General features: G+C 40.9%; 1 protein-coding gene across 4 annotated transcripts in view; it reads right to left on the bottom strand.

Moving 5' to 3' along the window:
* Positions 1 to 21,181: 21,181 nt before the first annotated feature.
* LOC135439569 (BTB/POZ domain-containing protein 7) overlaps positions 21,182 to 24,249 on the bottom strand; it is a 58,634-nt gene continuing 55,566 nt past the window's right edge. For all 4 annotated transcript variants that reach the window (XM_064698310.1, XM_064698313.1, XM_064698311.1 and 1 more), the window contains 2 exons: positions 21,695 to 24,190; positions 21,182 to 21,630 (listed from right to left, as the gene is read on the bottom strand). In XM_064698310.1, the coding sequence (XP_064554380.1) occupies positions 21,454 to 21,630; positions 21,695 to 24,190 (2,673 nt within the window). In that variant the 3' untranslated portion in view covers positions 21,182 to 21,453. The remainder of the gene's footprint in view (positions 21,631 to 21,694; positions 24,191 to 24,249) is intronic.

Genomic DNA, 24,249 nt, shown 5'->3' with positions numbered 1-24,249 from the left:
AACACCCCCAAATGAATTTAAACAAATCGCTGAAACACGTATTCATTAAAAATAAGTTTGAAGCAAATCGAACACAACTTAAAATTTCTCCGTCACGAAATACCCAAAATCTACACATAACTAAGCATCTGATTCTCAAGCTCGCTGCAAAACTGTGCAAAATCAAAGGTAACAAAACTAATAAAACTTACTAATACAAAATCGCACGTCGATCGGTAGCTTCGTTATTGTCGTGTGGTGCTAATAATTTATTTGCATTTCAAAACCCTTTTAATTCAGATTTCAGATGGCACTTATGCGAACGACGTGGACATTCCCCTACCCTCCATCAACAAATTTAACTGAACATGTTTATTTTCATCAGGTGCGTATAATTGGGCATCCACTTATATTTATTACAATTGAATAATTTCGCTTAAATTACTTATATATTATTTAATATATTTAAATTGAACTATATTTAGGTATATAAGGACATATTAAAAAAAACTAAATCGAATGTTACTAATTCTGAGTTTCAGGAAAAGAAAAGATCACTAAATCTCGGACGACTACTCGGTCTCTCCGGCCGCTGCCTTTTGCCTAGGGGAGGAAACTTACCAAGTGCGTTTGCGCTCAGCCCGACCGGTTTTTGCCGCTACTCCACTTCGTATCTTCGTTGCCATGGGCAGCAACGAGATCGAGGCAGAAATCTGCTTACGCATAGACGCAAATTTTCGTCTGTTGTTGCCCATATGTACAACTGAATATGTCAATCAACGACCGTGGAAGGCCAAGTGCATCATAAAGCGCACAGGGTTTTTCTGATTCCCCTCCGAGCGAATCGGGCGGGCAACCGCCAACGCTCTCCCACCTTTTTCTATCAACGATACTGAGATACCCCAACCCAGACAGTGGATTTCTCTGGGACTCCTCATGCAACATCACCCAAGGATTACCAAGGACGCGAAGGTGCTGCCGGAAGCATTGGACGCAATGGGGTCCTAGATCTTATCCTGTTGCCTGCGCCCAATCTGGCCACCCTGACCCTTTCTTGACTTAGGAAGCACACCACGACCTACCTCTACGCATGTATATCCTTTGCATGGTAGACTCCTATTGGTTTCCCTTGCAAGTCTTCCAGTAAGTACGAGTTGTTCCCTAATCGACGCACTATCCTGGCCTTTAGCAGCTTCTTTGCGTTAAGGGCCTTCCCCAAGTTACTCAGCACAAAATTACGTCGGTAGACTTCTTGACCCGGTTTGGCCTGGAAAACTCGAGATTGGGCATTTTACTGTTGTTGACTACGTTCATACGCGTTATGCAACTGGGCATGCTGTCAAATAATATATATTTTGTCTACTGGGTATCTTGCGCGGTGATCTTGCTCCAAATACGCCCTGATTACCGACAACAAGGTTCGGTTAATTCGCTCTGCTGCATTACTCTGTGCCATGAGCCATGGCAAGTATTTGATAACCTCGAGTACTTCAAACTTGTAAAATACCTCGTTCGGCCGTAGCATACCGCATCGCTTTGAAAAACGTGAACCGCGAATACTTCCCTAAAAAGGTAACGTAAAGTTTTTGGAACGGTCACTCGGTCCCTACCTCTTTTCCCAAACACACTTGCATGCGGATGTTCGGCACCTTGCTTTCTTTGCACGCCCCGCACTGTCGTACTCAATCCCTTACCTGACTAGCCATGCCAGGGCCAGTTCAACTGACAGCGCAAGGTATCGAGTGTCCTTACGACACCACCATGGCCAGCCGTCTCAGCCTTCGCTATCAGGCCGGCTCTCAAAGAGCCTGGCACCCACAACTTCAACGCTGTACCTTCTTGTTCGTCTTTCATGCGAATGAATCCCGTGCGCTTAAAGAGCAGACTTCCTCAACCTTGAAATCGGGTAACTTGTCCTGATTCTGCCGTACCTGTTCGAGATACGCCTGATATTCTGTTGACTCAAACTCAGTGGTCACAAGTCCTAGCAGGCTCCTAGGATCATCTCCTACAGCTTCAACACTGCATGATAAGGTATCGGCTACTACGTTCTCGCTACCCTTCCGCTGCACAATGGTGAAATCATAGCCCTGCAGGGGAAATGACCAACGAGCTAGTCTCCCTCTTAGGTCCTTTGTGGACATCAGCCATTTTAAGCTGGTGTGGTTGTCAGGTGCACGTAAATAGCAACCCTTCTATATATAACTAAATTTCTTTATGGCCGAGCGGACTTCCTTGCACGATTGAGGCACTGGGACTCGCTTAATAGCTATAACCCAATCGGGGTCCATGCGAAGCGTACCACCACCTATAATAAACCCAAGATATTGCAAAGCTTTGAAGCAAAATTTAGATTTGTGCTGGCCAATGAAGAGATTTTTTTCCTTTAAGTTTGGAAATCTGAGTTAATAACCAGCAGGCCATCCAGGTAAACAAAAACATTGGACCGCAGCTCGGTAGGGATTTCCTTGTCAATCGGGCAAACTGGACGTCGTGCTGCATTGCATAGCCCATATGGCATGACTCGAAATCGATATAGTGGTCTGCTTGCTAGGCAAAAACGGGGTTTACCCGGTCTTTGCACTACTGTCGTGCGGTTACTCCATGGGCTATTGCACTCTTCTATTACCCCGAAACTAAACAATTTGTCTACTTCATCATCCACCACTGTTTGCATCTCTCGCGATAATGGGTAAGGTCTATCTTTGGATAGTTGGGCTCCGACTACTTAGTTGATTGTATGTTTCTATGTAGCTCCGTCGTTCCCAATCCACTTTGTTCACTATACAGCTCACAGGAATTCGGCTCACTTTCGAGCTCTTCATCTTCTACTCCATAGTGCGTCATCGATACGGCCAGAAGCTCTTCCAATTGGCTTTCGGGGGGGATTGGCTTCTCGGGACCCAAAACGTCTGGAGCTAGCTTAAATGCGCGTTAGAAATCAACCCCAAAAAAGGCTCGATATTTCAAGTATGGGCAAATAAACAACGATATATTTTTATTATGCTCCCCGTATGAGATTGGGAGTTCGACCCGACCGACAATAGATCTAACCTCTCGTCCAGCGGTTCGGACGGAACGTATGGTTGCACCGTAAGTAAGAGGCTGTAGGGAGTTCCCGACCCTGAACCCTCTTCTACCAATACCAAATGCAACATGTACGAGCTCGTTTGCTTAAGCAGTAATGAAAGTAAATTAAGAATAAAAAAATAGTTCCCTCAATAGGACTCGAACTCGTAGCAGGCCTCTCTTCTTGCCACTACCACTTCATTTTTTTAGAAAAATAACGTAATAAAATAGCAGCACATACTCCCAGTACATAAAACAATACAATTGCTGTTTATAGAAATCAATAAAGACCCGCGTGAATGTGTGTGTATATTTTTTTGCAAAAAGCCGCCAACTCGAATATATATAAGTTTTTTGCACCAATGGGCAACAAATACCCACATCAATAAATATATAGGTTAACACAAACAACCCACGAAGTGTCACAAGACCTGACGCACACGCTCAAAGTAGCTATGATAAGTAACTATGATACTTGCCTGCACGCGGTGACCAAGTCAGCGTTTTGGCGGGATCACTGCCTCAGACCATGGGCTTCGTGGGATAGGTTAAATGTATGTTAGGTAAGATCATATGAGGTAGTTTACAGGCATTGACGCCTAATAAAGTATATAAATTAAACCCTATAACTCATAAAATTCGTTGATTGGCGACCAACAGTTAGAATCCCGCAGTTTGTGAAATCCAGATCAACAACGGATTTAAATTGAGTGTGTGAGAACTTACGGATGATTAAAAATATAAAAAGCAACCAACACGAGAAAGCGAAAATCAACCTAAGTCGTCGGCCAACGCTGCCACAGAAGAAAACAGTAAAAAACGACAACAACAAATAACAACAACACCACAACCAAAAAAAAAACCCCCACAATGTTGAGTGAGTTAGAAATACAAAATGATCATTATTTCCTTATTTAAACTAATTTAAAAGAGACCAAAGGCAAACTATAGAGGAAACCAAGGTTAAGAGGACCAGTCTATGCGGAGCCGACAAAGAATAAATCACACAACTCAAGAGCAGATAAGTAATCAAATCTATGAAATCAAGGCTCAGTCAGAAGCTACAGCAATGAAGATTTGTCCGATGCAGACTCATGCAATTTTTTAAGGGAGAGTCACTGCGCCCCTTCATTATACGAACAGTAGCAGGGAAAAAATTAGGTTGTTGTTCACCAAGGGGGCTTAAAAAACTAACATTAGTGTTGATGCAGTTTAAATTATAATATAAAAAAATTAAATATGTAGGAGCACCACCTATGCCAACTTGCAGAGTGCAGCAACGTTCTGTCACACACGCACACGTAAATTAACAGTAGCTCTTAATTTATCTAAAGAGCACTCTCAATAAATATTTTTGGCAGCGACAATTTTACCAAGCCTCTCCTGTGACCTTTTTTAAGCATCAATTGTTTTTGAGCTCTACCAGTGGTCACAAGTAATAAGTTGAAAACCACAGAAGTTTTTTTCGTTTTCTTTGCTAGTAAAGACATCGGTCAGTGAAAAAATACCTTAGCGACGGCGATTAATTGAAATTGGTCAAATAATTGGAATTTTGATTTTACTCGTGAAAGCACGCACGGAATTTACATGGGCGCCCGAGCAGGGACATCGTTTAGGGATTGTGGGAATTGGATTACTTAGCAAAAAGTGCATTATTGGCTCGGCACATGCTCAAGAGCTCCAACTTATTTCTTTCGCTGGATGTCTGTTTGTGTGATATTTGAAGTGGATCTGGACATTGGTTGGATTTAAGACACTCTCAAGGAAAATTTTGAAAAAATCAGGTATTTCGTGCCGAAAATTGATAAATAAGAAGATACACAATTTGTGTGTGTTTAATTGCTGGTGTAAAGGGCAGAGAAATCAATTTTTGGCACATATTAGTGATTTATATAAATACAAAAATAAAATCAAGTCAACCGCCCTTAAAACATTTTTGAAAAGATCAAGTGTATTTGTGCACAACTGGGCGCAACATTAGCGGGTTGATTGTCCAACGTGACGATTCGTTACTGCAAGGTATCACTGTGCTTGTTAAGTTGAGCTGCGGCTGTCACTTACGCCGTTAAAAATTTTATTGCTCACCGCTTGGGAACATCGCATGTGATTTTGTGCAGCTGCTGTTGCGAAGCAGAATTTTGGAACACAGGTCATTGCCATTTTCTGTCTGCCATTCTTCTGCTTCCCTGTTTTACTGTTTGGGATCGGGTAGATTACTTGTGAGTTGTGCAGCGGCGGTTGCTAAAGCCGTTGTACTTTTTATGGTAAGCATTGTCTTAACTTATGTGCAGCTGCTGTTGCTAAGCAGAATTTGAGCACCGGTCATTGTCATTTCCTTTTCGGTATTCTACTGCTTCCCTGTTTTAGTGATTGGTACCGGGTGGATAGTCATTAACCACTTGTCTAGCAATTTCTTTTTGGGAAAAATATTATTTTTTGGATTGATTGATTTTGTGCAAAATGTCCACGCTTAATGATGGAAATGCTAAAGACGCTAAGTCAAGCTCTAAATAAATCGCGATTTTTCATAAGCATGATAAAGTTGAAGGAGATATTAAATTATTAACGACAAATTTATTTCTTGCTTGTCTGCCCGCAAATTGTCAATCGTTTAGCGCTCAACCTGTTTATCAACGCTTGGGGTTTTGAAGCAATAAAACTTGTGCATCAACTGTAATAAACATTGCCAAGTAGTAAAAAAATGTGGAGGGTCGAAATGTCGAATGTATTTAAAGCCACACCACACTGTACCTCACAGGTATGAGAGCGAGAATTTGCAACCAAAAGCCTCTAGTTCCGCCACAGCTGCTCCACAACAACAGGCTTATGTAAGTCATGTTCTTAATGCCGAACAAGTAATCTTAGCCACATCTGTTGTAAAGTTAAAAGATAGATTTGTGCACTTGCAGCACGCCAGAGGACTTTTAGAATCTGGATTTCAAATTAACTTTTTGTCAGAGGACTTAGCACAACTGGCCTTTTAGCAGAACTGTACGCAAAATCTCACCCAATTGCTTCTCATGTTTTTAAAAACGATTTTTATGAGGATGATATGCTAACAGAACCGAATAGTTTAGAAGAGCTCGAGATTAATCGCAAACAAGTTGGAGCTGTTTGGGGTCTTCAAGTTAGCCAAATGGGCCACAAACCACAAAAATTTCCTGAAAGGAAATAGTGAAGAAAGGTGGTGAGAGTTTGATCAGTCGGCATCTGTTAAAACTCTTGGAATGAGCTGGAATCCTCAAAATTATGCATTCAATTTTTCCCTGGATGACTCATATAATTCTTTAAAGCCAACCAAGCGCAATATTCTCTGTTACATCTCCCTTGTTTGACCCGTTACGATTGTTGTGTCTACAGAAAAAATTTTGCCCCAGTACCGCCACAAGTAAAGTTGGATTGCAACGGCGCTATTCCCATAGGTCTACACACAACCTGGGTAAAAATTAAACAAAACCTATCGGAATTATAATACATAAAATTTCCATTCCTCGGTATGTTTTCCAATCTAATGTATCATATATAAGAAGAAAACAGATTCATAGATTTGCGATTGCTTCTAGCTATGCCCATGGCTGTTGCATTTATTTGCGCGCCTACGATATGGGGAATGTAGTTTCAAAGTTAATCACAGCCACGTCTCGTGTGGCCCCCCTTAAAACAAAATCGATTCCACGACTAGAATTATGCGCTGCTCATCAGTTAGCAACATTATGAATACGAGGTGGGGAGCGTTAACTTTTGTCAGACTCTCAAGTCACCCTTTGCTGGCTTAAAAGAGACCCCAATACATTAGCAACTTTCGTAGCCAACAGAGTAGCAGATAAACAAAAACTTCCTTTTGGTGTTTGCTGGCGTCATGTGCTGTCAAAATCCAGCTGATCTTGTTTCTAGGGGCACAAATGTGGACGATTTTATTTGCCCGCTTTGGTTTAATGGTCCTAAATTTTTGGCATAAGTTCCCAGTGATTGGCCGCAACTTCATCAATTTGAAATATCGCTGGAAATGAAATCATCCGAGTTCAAGAAGACCTTGGCTGTGCATTTTGTCGCATTAGAGATGTCTAATGAAATCTTTACGCTAATCGAAAGGTTCTCCTCATTCACTAAATTGGTGTGTATCATGGCATACATAAACCGTTTTCTCCAAACGAAAAAACGCAGTCGCGAATCAGTTATCTCATCACAGGAGCTGCAACTCGCCTTTCCAAGTGTGGTGCAAGTGGTGCAAATTTAAACCCATTTGTACATAAATTTTTGGAAAATAAAAATCATTCGGGTTGGTGAAAGATTACTAAATGCATCCATTCAATATGATGCATCCCATATTGATGTCTCATTTTGTCGAATTATTTCATTGAAGCATTTACCCCAGGAATTACCATGCCGGCGTTATGTTCCCTATTCTACGACAGCAAATCAGGCTTATTACTACTCAAAAAACATGCAATCAAACTGTTATAATTAAATGAAATATGTAGAAATACCACCAATATCAATTTGCAGAGTGCAGCAACGTTTTGTCAGACACGCACACGTAAATTAACAGTAGCTCTTTAATTATCTAAAGAGCACTCTCATTAGTTGCTCTTGTTATATGCTTGCTTACAATTAACAGCGAAATTTTAACCAAGCCTCTCCTGCGCTCTTTTAAGATTGAATCACACAGTTCAAGAGCAAATAAGTGATCAGAAGCTACAGCGGTCGATGAAGATTTGTCCGATGCAGACCCATGTAGTTTTTTAGGGGAGAGTCCCTGCTCCCCTTCATTACATGAGCAGTAGCAGGGAAAAAAATAAGATTGTTGTTAACGAAGTATCAGAATGTGATCTTCATTTGTGACACAGACGTACCGATTGCCGTCAGATAAGATTTTAACCGAATGATTTAACAAAGATTGAAGGCCTTCGCGGACCCAAACGAGTCCATTAACACGGTGGCTACCATACGTTTGGATGAAGAATCAGTTTATTCAAAATTGTGTCCCTATCCAATGGGCGTCGCAAATTTTTTTACAGATGTAAATTTAAGACCGCCCACATCTCCGTATAACAACCCAATTTCAGTAGTCGACAAAAAAAGAGTCGACGACTTAGACCACCGAAACTAGAACTGGCGGAGGAGGACCGAGAAAATGCAGCTTTTTCGGTAAACATTTGGAAGTATGATTTTGCAGGCTTCCTTTCGGCATTTAAAGCGCCTCCAGCATATTCCAATTCCTGCGGGCACAAATAGGCAAAACTTGCCTCATTTACGTAGGTGACGTAATAATATTTTCAGCTAATAAGGAAGACATTTAAGACATGAAGACATCGACAAATCCCTTAAGACATTTTGCGACGCAGGCATGATAGTTTCCCAGTGTGGAATACTTGGGATTCGTTGTGTCAATAGGCGGAATCACTGCCTCGCTTGAGAAAGTGCGGGCCATAAGAGATTTTCAGCCCCTCTCTACATTGTTGGGGCTATCAAGTTACTAAAGATGTTTCATAAAGGGTTTCGCTACGATCCCAAAACCTCCGAACGACATTTTAAAAACTGAAAATGTGATATCACAAAACAAGCGTCCAATAACCATGATTTCTCGTACACTACGCGGCAGCTAGGTAACAATTGCAAAAAAATGAAAAGGACCTCCTCGCAATTCTGTGCGCTCTCCAAAATCTGCGAAATCACCTTTACGGGGTCAGAAAACTGAACATTTTCACTGATCACCAACCACTGACAAACACTATGTTGGAAAAGAAACCCAAATACCAGGTTAAAAATATGGAAGGCGTTTGTATACGAACACAACACACATGTTTTTATAAACCAGGAAGGGAAAATCACGTGGCTGACGCTCTATCGCGACAACACGTGAATGCTTTAGAGAATTCTCCATATACAGATTTTACCACTATTCATAGTGAAAAATCCCTTACTTACACCATAGAAACAACCGATAGGCCGGTCAACTATTTTATAAACCAAATAGTAATTGAGAGAGCAGCTTTCCCTTCAATAAAAATGCTCATACTCTTTAAAGATAAAATCAGGCACATTGTTCGATTTTCAGACCACGAGTCTCTATTTTACACACCATTGGAACTCCTAATGTAAGGTTTAATTCAACACAAATTAGTTGAATCATTTAAGTATTCCAAATATATTCGTCGTAGATACACCAACAAAACTGAGCAGAGAGAAATCATGATGGCAGAACATAATAAAGCTCATAGAGCAGCAAATTGTAAAATTTGTTCAAAAGCTAAATACAACCGACACCCAACAAAACAGGTCATAGGATAAACTCCAATCCCATCATACATCGGTGAAATTCTGCACATTTTTTTCCACGGACGGGAAGTATTTCCTATCGTGCATCGATAAATTCTCCAAGTTTGCCTTGGTTCAGCTAATTTATTCACGACCAATTATAGACATAAAAACACCATTATTATAATTAATAAACATAAACAAATGGACATAGCGAAAGATTTCATAACACTCTTACAGAAATTGCACGTTGCATGAAAATCGGAAGCCAGATACAAAAAACCATAAACCGTATTCCTCTCTCGACAATAGAGTACAAAAAAACAATACACTCAGTACAAACAAAACCCCGATTGAATTCATGCATGCAGTCCCCGTAGAATCCGAAACGCACACCGGAGAAGGAATCCAGCTAAAGACAGAAATTAAGGACAAACAAACGCAAACAGAATCAACAGAGAATGCCAAGTAGGGGATATAGTTTGGATAAAAACAAACAAACGACTAATTCAAAAAACATTTTTTCTATGTTCTAGGTTAAAACACTTATCACCCTAATTATTTTAAACTACTTTTATACTTGCTAGTGACACTTTGAAACTTAATGACTGCACACACTCAGACCACATACCCATTATAAACGGTGACGTAGCAATCTGGGACGGATATGGGGACTTGAGATACAAGACTAACGTGACATCATACAAAACTGACGCTGACGAGACCAGAAATTCGTTAGACTTCTTTGCCAAGGAACACATGAAACAGATCCTTACTACGGACATCAGACATATAGAAACATTGCTGGATACTTAAGGAGCTCATCACCGGCATGCCCGTAGTATAAATATACGGGGTACTGCATTATAAGTAATAGCAGGAAATCACGATTTTGATGATTGGGAGCAAATTAAATTAAAACAGGGTCAAGTAGTAGAGCCAGTAAATGATCAAATAGAAATAAATACAAAAGTACAGATTATGTTTAACAAGATCACAGTCTTTAAATGTCATTCAGAAAGAGAGTGTGGGTATAGTAATAATAGATTTAGAAAATTGAATATTTACAATAACTTTGACGAAAATCAACCTGATTAGCCCTACCATTTTGGATGACATTCATGTTGAAGAAATGAAAACATCTCACCAATGTTAGCTGCCTCATTTAATTTCCCAAATCCAAATTAGTTTGTTAAAAAGTTCAAGTTTACCCAGTCCAGCATAATAGAAGGATTCTAGATTTTGAGGATGGTAACACAATTGCTGAGTGTGGTGCTGATAACCTTCGCTGTCAACGAATGTGACTCATCGGTTGGTATTATCTTTTGCAGAAGATTGCAGACACCAGGTTGCACTCTGGAACTTGCCCTTTCGTCGCAAGGTCTCCCTGAACAACACGATGTACGTTAACAACTATGGGGCACTGAGAAAAAAAAGCCTGTGCCAAGTTAATGTTACGAAACATCTAGAACGACTCAGTCTATCTGTCATCCACGAACTGAGCATGAAGAACCTGCAACACATTAGTAACTTACAAGATAAGTTACTTACTAGACCAATCCTGAGCAGCTGCACCATCCTGGTCGTGGTTTTCATACTCTACATAATCATTAGCCTTGTTCAGCGCAGCCTGAAGATCAGACGACAAACAGAGCTGGCAGAATCATTAAAACTATCATTCTAGAAAACCGAAGACGGCCGTCATTTGAGTGAGGGAGGAGTTAACACAAACAACCCACACAGAGTCGCAAGTCCGGTAGCATACGCGTCCGTTGGTCACCTGGTCACCTGCCCAATGCATGCGCGCGCTGAGTGACCAAGCTAAGAACGGTCACGAGGCGCCAAGTCAGCGTTTTGGCGGGACCACTGCCTCAGACTATGGGCTTCGTGGGATAGGTTAAATGTATGTTAGGTAAGATCATATGAGGTAGTTTACAGGCATTGACGCCTAATAAAGTATATAAATTAAACCCTTTAACTCATAAAATTCGTTGATTGGCGACCAACAGTTAGAATCCCGCAGTTTGTGAAATCCAGATCAACAACGGATTTAAATCGAGTGTGTGAGAACTTACGGTTGATTAAAAATATAAAAAGCAACCAACACGAGAAAGCGAAAATCAACCTAAGTCGTCGGCCAAGGCTGCCACAGAAGAAAACAGTAAAAAACGACAACAAATGTTGAGTGAGTTAGAAATACAAAATGATCATTATTTCCTAATTTAAACTAATTTAAAAGAGACCAAAGGCAAACTATAGAGGAAACCAAGGTTAAGAGGACCAGTCTATGCGGAGCCGACAAAGAATAAATCACACAAGTCAAGAGCAGATAAGTGATCAAATCTATGAAATCAAGGCTCAGTCAGAAGCTACAGCGATGAAGATTTGTCCGATGCAGACTCATGCAATTTTTTAAGGGAGAGTCACTGCGCCCCTTCATTATACGAACAGTAGCAGGGAAAAAATTAGGTTATTGTTCACCAAGGGGGCTTCAGAAAATAACATTAGTGTTGATGCAGTTTAAATTATAATATAAATAAATTAAATATGTGAGAACACCACCTATGCCAACTTGCAGAGTGCAGCAACGTTCTGTCACACACGCACACGTAAATTAACAGTAGCTCTTAATTTATCTAACGAGCGCTCTCAATAGTTATATTTAGCAGCGACAATTTTACCAAGCCTCTCCTGTGACCTTTTTTAAGCATCAATTGTTTTTGAGCTCTACCAGTGGTCAGAAGTAATAAATTGAAAACCACAGAAGTGTTTTTCGTTTTCTTTGCTAGTAAAGACATCGGTCAGTGAAAAAATACCTAAGCGACGTCGATTAATTGAAATTGGTCAAATAATTGGAATTTTGATTTGACTCGTGAAAGCCCGCACGGAATTTACATTGGCGCCCGAGCAGGGACATCGTTTAGGGATTGTGGGAATTGGATTACTTAGCAAAAAGTGCATGTCATTCAGAAAGAGAGTGTGGGTATAGTAATAATAGATTTAGAAAATTGAATATTTACAATAACTTTGACGAAAATCAACCTGATTAGCCCTACCATTTTGGATGACATTCATGTTGAAGAAATGAAAACATCTCACCAATGTTAGCTGCCTCATTTAATTTCCCAAATCCAAATTAGTTTGTTAAAAAGTTCAAGTTTACCCAGTCCAGCATAATAGAAGGATTCTAGATTTTGAGGATGGTAACACAATTGCTGAGTGTGGTGCTGATAACCTTCGCTGTCAACGAATGTGACTCATCGGTTGGTATTATCTTTTGCAGAAGATTGCAGACACCAGGTTGCACTCTGGAACTTGCCCTTTCGTCGCAAGGTCTCCCTGAACAACACGATGTACGTTAACAACTATGGGGCACTGCGAAAAAAAAGCCTGTGCCAAGTTAATGTTACGAAACATCTAGAACGACTCAGTCTATCTGTCATCCACGAACTGAGCATGAAGAACCTGCAACACATTAGTAACTTACAAGATAAGTTACTTACTAGACCAATCCTGAGCAGCTGCACCATCCTGGTCGTGGTTTTCATACTCTACATAATCATTAGCCTTGTTCAGCGCAGCCTGAAGATCAGACGACAAACAGAGCTGGCAGAATCATTAAAACTATCATTCTAGAAAACCGAAGACGGCCGTCATTTGAGTGAGGGAGGAGTTAACACAAACAACCCACACAGAGTCGCAAGTCCGGTAGCATACGCGTCCGTTGGTCACCTGGTCACCTGCCCAATGCATGCGCGCGCTGAGTGACCAAGCTAAGAACGGTCACGAGGCGCCAAGTCAGCGTTTTGGCGGGACCACTGCCTCAGACTATGGGCTTCGTGGGATAGGTTAAATGTATGTTAGGTAAGATCATATGAGGTAGTTTACAGGCATTGACGCCTAATAAAGTATATAAATTAAACCCTATAACTCATAAAATTCGTTGATTGGCGACCAACAGTTAGAATCCCGCAGTTTGTGAAATCCAGATCAACAACGGATTTAAATCGAGTGTGTGAGAACTTACGGTTGATTAAAAATATAAAAAGCAACCAACACGAGAAAGCGAAAATCAACCTAAGTCGTCGGCCAACGCTGCCACAGAAGAAAACAGTAAAAAACGACAACAAATGTTGAGTGAGTTAGAAATACAAAATGATCATTATTTCCTAATTTAAACTAATTTAAAAGAGACCAAAGGCAAACTATAGAGGAAACCAAGGTTAAGAGGACCAGTCTATGCGGAGCCGACAAAGAATAAATCACACAAGTCAAGAGCAGATAAGTGATCAAATCTATGAAATCAAGGCTCAGTCAGAAGCTACAGCGATGAAGATTTGTCCGATGCAGACTCATGCAATTTTTTAAGGGAGAGTCACTGCGCCCCTTCATTATACGAACAGTAGCAGGGAAAAAATTAGGTTATTGTTCACCAAGGGGGCTTCAGAAAATAACATTAGTGTTGATGCAGTTTAAATTATAATATAAATAAATTAAATATGTGAGAACACCACCTATGCCAACTTGCAGAGTGCAGCAACGTTCTGTCACACACGCACACGTAAATTAACAGTAGCTCTTAATTTATCTAACGAGCGCTCTCAATAGTTATATTTAGCAGCGACAATTTTACCAAGCCTCTCCTGTGACCTTTTTTAAGCATCAATTGTTTTTGAGCTCTACCAGTGGTCAGAAGTAATAAATTGAAAACCACAGAAGTGTTTTTCGTTTTCTTTGCTAGTAAAGACATCGGTCAGTGAAAAAATACCTAAGCGACGTCGATTAATTGAAATTGGTCAAATAATTGGAATTTTGATTTGACTCGTGAAAGCCCGCACGGAATTTACATTGGCGCCCGAGCAGGGACATCGTTTAGGGATTGTGGGAATTGGATTACTTAGCAAAAAGTGCATTATTGGCTCGGCACATGCTCAAGAGCTCCAACTTATTTCTTTCGCTGGATGTCTGTTTGTGTGATATTTGAAGTGGATCTGGACATTGGTTGGATTTAAGACACTCTCAAGGAAAATTTTGAAAAAATCAGGTATTTCGTGCCGAAAATTTATAAATAAGAAGATACACAATTTGTGTGTGTTTAATTGCTGGTGTAAAGGGCAGAGAAATCAATTTTTGGCACATATTAGTGATTTATATAAATACAAAAATAAAATCAAGTCAACCGCCCTTAAAACATTTTTGAAAAGATCAAGTGTATTTGTGCACAACTGGGCGCAACATTAGCGGGTTGATTGTCCAACGTGACGATTCGTTACTGCAAGGTATCACTGTGCTTGTTAAGTTGAGCTGCGGCTGTTACTTACGCCATTAATAATATTATTGCTCACCGCTTGTGAACATCGCATGTGATTTTGTGCAGCTGCTGTTGCGAAGCAGAATTTTGGAACACAGGTCATTGCTATTTTCTGTCTGCTATTCTTCTGCTTTCCTGTTTTACTGTTTGGGATCGGGTAGATTACTTATGAGTTGTGCAGCAGCTGTTGCTCCATGCTGGGAGGAATGACTTCCCGTAACGAACTCACAGGTTTGATTCCGCTATTGTCTCGCCGCTGCTGCTCTTTGGGATCCGTCCATGATCAGGTGCATGATCAATAATCGACATGTGCGCCAAGTCAGCGTATTCCTAAAAGCCACCGTGGGACAGCTCCAATGTGGGGTTCAACCTGGACACCCGACACCAACCAATGGGGCGGGAGCGTCAAAGCGGCAACGGCGACAGCAGCAGCAGCGGCGACAAACCAACGGCGACAAAACGCCAGCAGCAGCAGCAGTTCGAGGCTAATAAATATTAAGCCAAATTTTGTCAAGTTAGTTCTTAAGAAGTATTACAAATAAACTGTTGTGTTTTCTTAAATAAAAGCAATCAACAATTGTTTTAATTGTCGCCCGAGCAGGGACCGGGTTGAAACCATCAAAGGATAACGCGTCGCGAGATAAAAGTGCCTCAAAAGGAGCCACAAAGCCCGAAAGTTTAAGCTTAAGTACGAAAAGTGCCGCAAAAGAGCCACAGCGCGAGTGCAAACCATAAAGACAATCCTTACTGCGTTTATCCTCTAACGTTTTCCGGTCGTTATCGCCGACCACCCTGTAGTACCAGTTCGCAGGGTACCACGTACTAGTGTCTCGCAGGATCCCCAGTCACCCGCCGTCGCTACACCGCTTTGCCGGTACACCGCGAGATAAAAAAGAAAAAAATCCAAAGGACCAGCGTGGGAGATTCGCCGAATGCTACTTATCGTGTAAGATTAGTGTTTAAGTTACAGAAAAAATTTACCAAGAAAACAAACACAAATACTTTCATAAGATTAAAAACAAACTTAAAAAAATAAATTTATATTTTCCATTTTGCTTCTCAACTTTGGAATATTTTAAGATCGATATACCCTATTATTACATTTAGATTAAGTAATCTGAAAACCTATTTGCAACCCCTGTTATAATTTTTATATTTTACCACGCTCATGCATCAAGAGCCCAATAACAAAACGTAAAACGATTAATAAACTAAACACTGCACTTGCAGTTTAAAATACTCCAATTCGTGCGAGGTCCAAGTAGAAAAACCATTACATCAGTTGTTGCGCGACGGCATTATAAGACCTTCACCTTCAGGTGGGTCCCTCAAAAGAGCGATGCGTCAGGAGAAAAGAAGTATCGTATAGTAATCGACTATAGGAAACTTAACGCGGTAACAATTTCGGATCGGTATCCGATCCCTGAAATCGGAGAAATAATCGCACAATTGGGCGAGAACAAATATTTCTCTGTGCTCGATCTAAAAAGAGGTTTTCATCAAATTCCACTCAAGGAGAGAGATATAGAAAAAACAGCATTTGCAGTAAACGGAGGTAAATATGAGATTACCAGACTTCCATTTAGGCTGAAAAATTTCCCATCAATATTCCAGAGGGCCTTAGATGATATTCTAAGGGAACACGTTGGAAAAATATGCTACGTTTACATCGACGATATTATCGTCTTTAGTCAGTCCGAGAACGATCACGCCGAACACCTAGAAATGATCTTCACGACCCTAGGCAAGGCGAATATGAAAATACAAATCGACAAATGTGAGTTTTTCAAAACCGAAGTCGATTTTCTAGGTTTTACCATATCGGCCAACGGCGTAAAAACCAATTCCGAAAAAGTAAAGGCAAAAGAAAAGTTCCCCATGCCCACCACCCTTAAGGACTTGCGTTCTTTTCTGGGCTTATCGAGTTATTATAGGAGATTTATCCGCGATTATGCCAAATTAGCGAAACCTCTTACAACTCTTCATAGGGAAGAAAATGGCAGACTCTCCAAAAATGTCTCTAATAAAGTAAAAGTGACATTTGACAACAGCGCACTGGACGCAATCAATAAAGTCAAGAGGACGCTCACCTCAAACGATGTGATACTAGCTTACCCCAATTTCGAAAGAGAATTTCATTTAACAACCGATGCATCAAGCTACGCTATCGGAGCAGTCTTAGAACAAGACGGTAAGCCTATCACCTACAGATCGCGTACACTTTCCAAAGCGGAAGAAAATTACGCCACGAATGTGAAGGAAATGTTAGCTATCGTATGGGCCCTACAGAGCGCATGTATTTATACGGAACTTAAAAAGTAATAATATTCACCGACCATCAGCCTTTAACTTTCGCTCTTAGCAACAAGAATCACAATGGGAAACTCAGAAGGTGAAAAGCTACCTTGAAGAGTACAATCAAGAACTTCGACACAAACCAGGAACTTCAAACGCAGTTGCGGTCGCTTTGTCCAGAAATCCCCCAGATCCTCAAATAAGTAGCACAAGTGCAACGGTACATAGCGACGATAGCTCGTCACATAACCCCATACCCGTCATGGAAGTTCTAATAAACGTTTTCAAGAACCAACTTTTTTTTATTAACTTCAAATATAGAATCATATGAGTTTAAAATACCTTTTCCAACCTACCATAGACATATAGGCAACCGCCAAAAGGCGAGCTGCAACCGACACCCATTCCCTCTTACCCCGGTCAACTTATTCATATAGATTTGTACACTACCGAAAGAAGAATTGTCCTAACCGCCATGGACAAATTTTCTGAATACGCTTAAATAAAAATGTTGAAATCAAAAGCAGCTGAAGACATCAAGCACCCACCTCGTGAGGTCATGATCGCCTTTGGTATGCCGAAATTAGTTGTTATGGACAACGAGAAGTCATTAAATTCCGCATCCATCAAATTCCTATTGGAGAACCAATTGAAAGCAGCCGTCTACACGACACCGTCATCCACCTCAGTAAGCAATGGTCAAGTTGAAATATTCCATTCAACTTTGACCGAAATAATGAGATGTGTAAAGAAGGATGACGGATGTGTAAATTTCGAAGACCTAATATTCAAAGCCGTTGAATTATACAACCAATCCGTACACTCCACAGTTAACGCAAAATCCATAGATATTTTTTTCGGAACTCAGCATACTAGCGACCCTCAGGAATTAGAAGATACAAGAACTAAAATCAGAAAAAAAGAAGTATGAAGATCTGCAATATCATAACAGCAAGAAAATAAAATTAAAACAGTATGAGACAGGAGACACAGTATATGTCAAAATAGATAAAAGATTAGGCTCAAAAATCACACCAAAGTACAAAAAAGAAAAAGTAGCAGAAAATAGAAAAACTACAATCAAACACAAAATGGTAGAATAATCCACAAAAATAATATCAAAACATTATATTTCATATGTAGGTTATTCTTGCTGACCTGTTTCGGTTTGGCAACTATCCCAGATTACTCACACTCGCAGCTTATTCCGATAAAAACAGGCGCTGCAGCCGTACAAAATGGCACTTACAAAATTATCCACGTATTTGACGTAACCTATCGAACAGATTAAACGAAATTGAAAGAACACACCCATTTTTCCCGTACCTTGCATTTGAACGTTCAAAGGCCGAAACTGACCTACGACGGCTCAAACCAACCCAACGAAAAGTTAGAGCAATAGACTGGGCACAACATGGAAATGGTTGGCTGTACACCAGACCACAATGACCACGAAATTCTTATCACTACAATGAACGAACAATTGGAAAACAATAATAATCAATTATTTATAAATAGAGTCTTAGGCAAACGAATTAATGAATTAAGCGAAGTAGCAAATAATATAATAAAATCCGAAACAGAAAACAAAAAGTTTAAAGAAGAAAAAGCCACTATTCTAAAATAAAGCTATATATTTTCAAAGAATTTAATAATTTAATTTACGCTATCGATTGGGCTAAAACAAACACAATAAATTCTGTCATTTTGTCTGAAATAGAAATCGAAAAATTAACAAGCCTCCTAGAAAACGAAAATATACTATTCAATACCGCAGAAGAATTATTAGAATTTTCCAAGATCAAAATAGCAACTAGCGGTAAAGCATACTCTATATTATAAGCATCCCATTGTTAAGTAAAGAAATTTGTGCGGTCATGTTATTAAAAGCAGTTAAAAAAGAAAAATAGAATAATTAAATTAAAATTTGCTAAAATTGTTAAATGCAAACAACATATTTTCGGAATTAGAGAAAATTGTGAAGCCCATAGAATTAAGCAACGACACATGCATTACACATCTGCTGAGAAGCCAGGTAGGAGATTGTACAATAGCTAACATGTGCCCGACCACGAAGAACTTTATACCGGTACGATTGCTTAACGATTTCAAGGGCACAATCGGCATCGATAAGGAGAGAATGGACTTGAAGGGGACATTCGCTATCCAATTCGAGAATGTACAGAAAGAATTGGAGAAGACGAGTACGTGTCGAAAACAATATGTTCGCAGAAGCAACTCCACCTCTGCTTCAATTAATGGCGGAAAAAACAAACATCGATGAAGTTCTGTCGTTACAAATGTTAAACAAGATCAACATTAACAACACAAAAGAGCTGAAAACCCTTAGAAGCAGCAACACCAATACGAAAACCGTAAACGTTACGCTCGCAGGCACACTGCTCATATTAATAGTGGCAGTAGTCGTTCGCCTGATTAAGCAAAGAAGCACCTCGCAACAAATTAACGGGGATGCTACTCGACCAGAAGCCATTCCAATAGAACACTCCAACACTACCCAAACACGCTATTACATCGCGTCCGAGGACTTCCGCGTTTAAAGGGGAAGGAGTTAAGAACAGTTATTACAAATACTAAGAGGAAGTACTCATGCACCCAACACAACGATCACGGCAAAGGTGCATGACCAATAATCGACACGTGCGCCAAGTCAGCGCATTTCTAAGAGCCACCGTAGGACAGCTCCACCGTGGGATTCAACCTGGACACCCGACACCAACCAATGGGGCGGGAGCGTCAAAGCGGCAACGGCGACAGCAGCAGCAGCGGCGTGAACACATGAATTGTGTTGCATAACTGCATCGCTGTCCCACTACAGGAAACTGCTTAGGCTTACTCTCAGTGCTCTTTCAATTCATGTGTACTTCTTACTCTCTTGCTGTGAGAGCATGCGGGCATGTCTCGAACCCGAACAAAAACGAAGGCGACTTTGGACCAGCCGCACTGAAAACGGTTGTCCCCAGCATTTGTACTGGTTGTCCAGTCTATATGCTGTTTGGTTAGTGATTCTATTCAAGAAGCTATATGTCAAGTTTGGTGATTGTCCCATGGGTGTCCGCGACCATTTTAGTGTGCCCAGACAAAGTAAGACTGCTGAGAGTGGCAGCCGAACGCCGGCCTCGAAAGCCGAAAGTTCAGTATGAAGCCGCATCTCGATCAGCGCACAACGTCGCTGCGGCTGATGCCTTTTCATAATATATGTATGTTAATTTTTAATTCCTTACATCCCAAAAACATACATATGTGTGTATGCATGTGCAGAGTGTGCCTCGCTCTCACTTATTGATTTGCGCACTTGTGTGCATCTCCTTTTCCCTGCATAGCTTCACAAAAACCCCGAGATCTACAAACATACATATGTTTGTGTTGTGTGGATGTGCGCACAAGTAGATCGCGGCGTTTGTCGCGAGCCAGAGATTTTTTCTTCAATTGTGTGCCCGCAAGCCCACCGCAGGCATGCCAAAAAAAAAGACCGTGCCTGCCGCCCAAATTTAACCACCCATTGATGAAAATATCTCTGTCTCACGACAAGCCCTTGATCGGCGCATTCGCACACATTTTTGTGTGTGTCTGTGTGTAGAGTTCGAAATTCAGAAATGCCAAAAACTTCAAATTTGGTCAAATTTGCATCGGGCAGGCAGGCAGGCAACCAACACGCACACAAACGCATAATTGCTTCCATCCATAAAGAAATGTAAGTAAGTGTGTGCTTGGCAGGCCCAAAAGTTATTATGCACACATTCCAACGTTCAGGTACCCTTACCCTTACAACAAGCATGGACACCCATGGGGCTCAGTCGTAGACGATTTATCGGTATCCGATTATTCCGCTGTTTGACATGTCTATGCATTGTATAGTTAGTGCTGTAACTCTAAAACCCTAAGAGATTTGTTAAAAAAACATGATTTCGACATCGAATTTTATCAGTTAAAAAAGGACAAGTTATCGATTATCGGAAACAAACAAGTACTACGCGTGTACTAGGAGGATCTATGTGTCGAATTCAAGTCTATACATACGGACGAACGGACGGACAGACAGACGGACATGGCAAGATCGACTTTGTTATTGATGCTGCCCAAGAATATATATACTTTATGGAGTCAATGAGATGCTTCCTTCTGCCAGGTACATTTTCACAATAACACTTATTACACATTTTCAATGAGTTTAGGGTATACTTATTTCCAATTTTTTGTAAACACTTCTGCGAGCTAAAGATAATTATTCTATTTTATTATATATGTTTTACATAGCTGTTGTTTATTTGATTAATATAATAAAAAAAAAACTAGGTGTACATTTAATTGCGACAGATATTGTTATGTTAATATTATTCATTTCTCTTTTGTACATACGCTTTGCTTACATCAAAAGTGTAGAATAACAAGTCATTGTTGTTAGGGGCGTACATTTTTAGTAAGCTAAATTTCTTGCATCTTAATGCTGGCGCTCTGCTGACATATCATATTTCCTTCAAAATTTTAATATTAATTTTCTTGAGAATGGAGGGCTTAAATCAAGCGCCATGTTGGGAGCCACTTGCAACCCCTAAAAAAACCATAGATGGCCCAGAATTTAATGCACCTGAAGGTGGAACCTGTGGAGCAGGCGAGTGTTGCCCTTGTCGCAGAATGTCAAATGGCGAATTTGAACGCTGCAATATGTGGTGGAAATGGCCTTCTGGTAACTGGTGCTGTTTAGGAAAGTACAATTATTTTGGCAAGCATTTTATAATACATTGAAAAAAAAAAATTCACCTGTAAGTTTCGTATAGTTATCACACCAGCTGCACTACTGATAACATGCGGAGTCGGTCCATCTCCTAAATCAAGTTGTAAACTTTCTGACATATCTCTGTTGCTTTCAATTGGACGACTGCTGACGTTACTAATGCAACCGGCTTCTTCTGTGCCGAGTTGAAGTTGACCCATCGATGCAGTAGCCATGGCTACATCGGGCATCATGTCAGAAAGATGTCCATTACCAGTGTCTAAACCACAAGCACCGCTCTCACGCCTTCTGACAATGCTCAGAGCATTGCTATGTGGAAATCGATAATCACCCTCTGTGATCAATGCCGGCAATTCATTACGATGGTTAACTGATGTCGATAGACGTGCGTAGCTTGACTGAAGCGCCGAGCCGGGATTGCCTTCCAAAATACTTGCGACACCAAGTAGGCTACTTGGCTGCTGACGTGGAAAAGTCAAATTTCGACTGTAGCAATCATGTACACTATTTGCACCGCATGCGGATGACACTGATGAGGTCGACAAAAAAGGAGCTGTTACGGCTGTTTGGCATGCGCTTCCGGTAACTGCCGGTGACGGTGGCGGACTTTGATTTTCGTTTTCTAACAGGCACTCTTCCGTATGTGTACTCGGTGGAACTCTCTCATCTCTACTCCCATGGTTAGTTAGTAGGGAGGTTTCTAACAAATCAGACACTTCATCGGGCAGGTTGAACTCTCTAACGACACGAAGGCGAATTTGACGGTCGATTTCATGTTTTGATGACAGTGGCAGTAGCAATGCTCGTTGGCACATTGGGGATTGACGAAGCTTATGCTCACGCTTACGCATTGCTGCAAGCGTATGACTATCTGGTGGTGGTATAGCGGTAGGTTCTAGTTTATCCCCATTCTCACCAATAATACTACAAGTCACTCCAGAAACAAAGCTGCTATTTGGAGTAGAGTTCATGCGTGAAACCATATAAAGGGTATCCGGAATGTCGGGAAAATGTCGGGATCGACGCATACGCATGAGCTCAATTTGATGATGAGACGAGGCCATTCGATCTTCCAATAAGGCCTTTACTTCCTCAAAATACGGCATGAAAAGACGTGGTCGTACAAATAGACCTTGATTTTTTCCACCCCGTATCCAAGCATTTATTCGTAAATTTTCACGCTCGTCGCCAATCATATGCGATGGCGGTGTGCTAACAAGACCGCGGCGTATAGCTTGACAAAGAACCTCACTGTTTGGTGGTAAAACATGATCCATTCTTACTAGAGGCAGTAGTTCCGAAAGTATTTCACGCAACTCAACGTCACTTAAATCGCGCTTTCTTACACCTTTCCGCGCCACGGAGTGAGCGGTATGCGATAACAGGTTTGGCTCGCGATCTTCCATGCGCCGAATAAGCTCCTGTTCCCCCCACTTTAAAACAGCCTGTAACACTTCCAACTCGGATGCTTGTAAGAAGTTGCTTTGTAATATATGTACTAACTGTGCTTTATCTAATTGATTTAGCACTGGTGAGGAGCTAACTGCGGCAAATTCTTCGCGTAAATACTGGCATGCTTGACGAAAAACCCAAGCGGAGCCATGTGGTTGACATCCCCATTTCAAGACCATTGATAAAGTATCAAGTGACAACCATTCAAGTATTAAATCCTCACAGCCCTGAGCTAAGATATCCAGTTCTAGAAACCGTCCTATTTGATATAACTCCATAGCTTCCTCAAGAGTTGTAGGTCGTACACGACCAGTGTTTGTTAACGCGTGAACCTCACCAAGGGAGCCTGTCGAGCATCCGGTTCCAGCACCACGCAGTATGAGTGCCAAGTCGACTGTATCTAAATATATGGCGTGCAGTAGCACACGCGCGTATCTTTTCGGTATAACGGTCTCATCAAGTACGATGCGTGTGGGTACATGTATAGAGCGCTCTACATACTCGTCAATGTTCCGCGTTCTGCGGGCAATAAGATTACGGAAGAAAGGTGAACGAGCACTTAAAATTGCTTTATGACAGGGAAGCTCAAGTTTTGGCCGAAAGCCGTACTCGGAGTTAACCGAATCTTGACGTAAGTATTCGTTTGTGCCCTCTGCTGTAAACACGAGAGCGGCGTCTGCATAATCGCCGGTTTCTAACAAATAACGAAGATCATGTTCGAGAGGGTTAGGCGTACCAAAATCATCACCTAGTTGACGCAACAAATTGATATTAATGGTCGGATCATGCGGACAAAGATCTCCGGTATACAAATAACGAAGCAATATAGAAAATATTTTTACATCAATAGACGACGTAGGAAGCTCGAGACATATGCGTGCACCAAATCCAGGACAGCCAGAAAGCAGCTCTCGAAAATATGTACATCGTGAGGATAATATAGAACGATGAACAGGAAAAACGGCTCCACGAAATACAAGGTCACAATCCGTACACAGATTTAAATCGTAAAGAGCGGCCAGATCTTGTTTGTATGTAGTAGCCGGGGGTCGTGCTAATTCTGCTTGTACCTGTTTATAAAAAATAAAAAAACAATAAGAGATGCTTCAAAATATCAGTCGCTTATTTA

The sequence above is a fragment of the Drosophila montana genome, unplaced genomic scaffold (genome assembly GCF_035044405.1).
Source record: "Drosophila montana isolate Dmon_TW-CO22-7 unplaced genomic scaffold, ASM3504440v1 contig_446_1, whole genome shotgun sequence".
Taxonomy (NCBI): domain Eukaryota; kingdom Metazoa; phylum Arthropoda; class Insecta; order Diptera; family Drosophilidae; genus Drosophila; species Drosophila montana.
The sequence above is the reverse complement of the archived record's forward strand: the minus strand, read 5'-3'. Positions and strand labels throughout refer to the sequence as shown.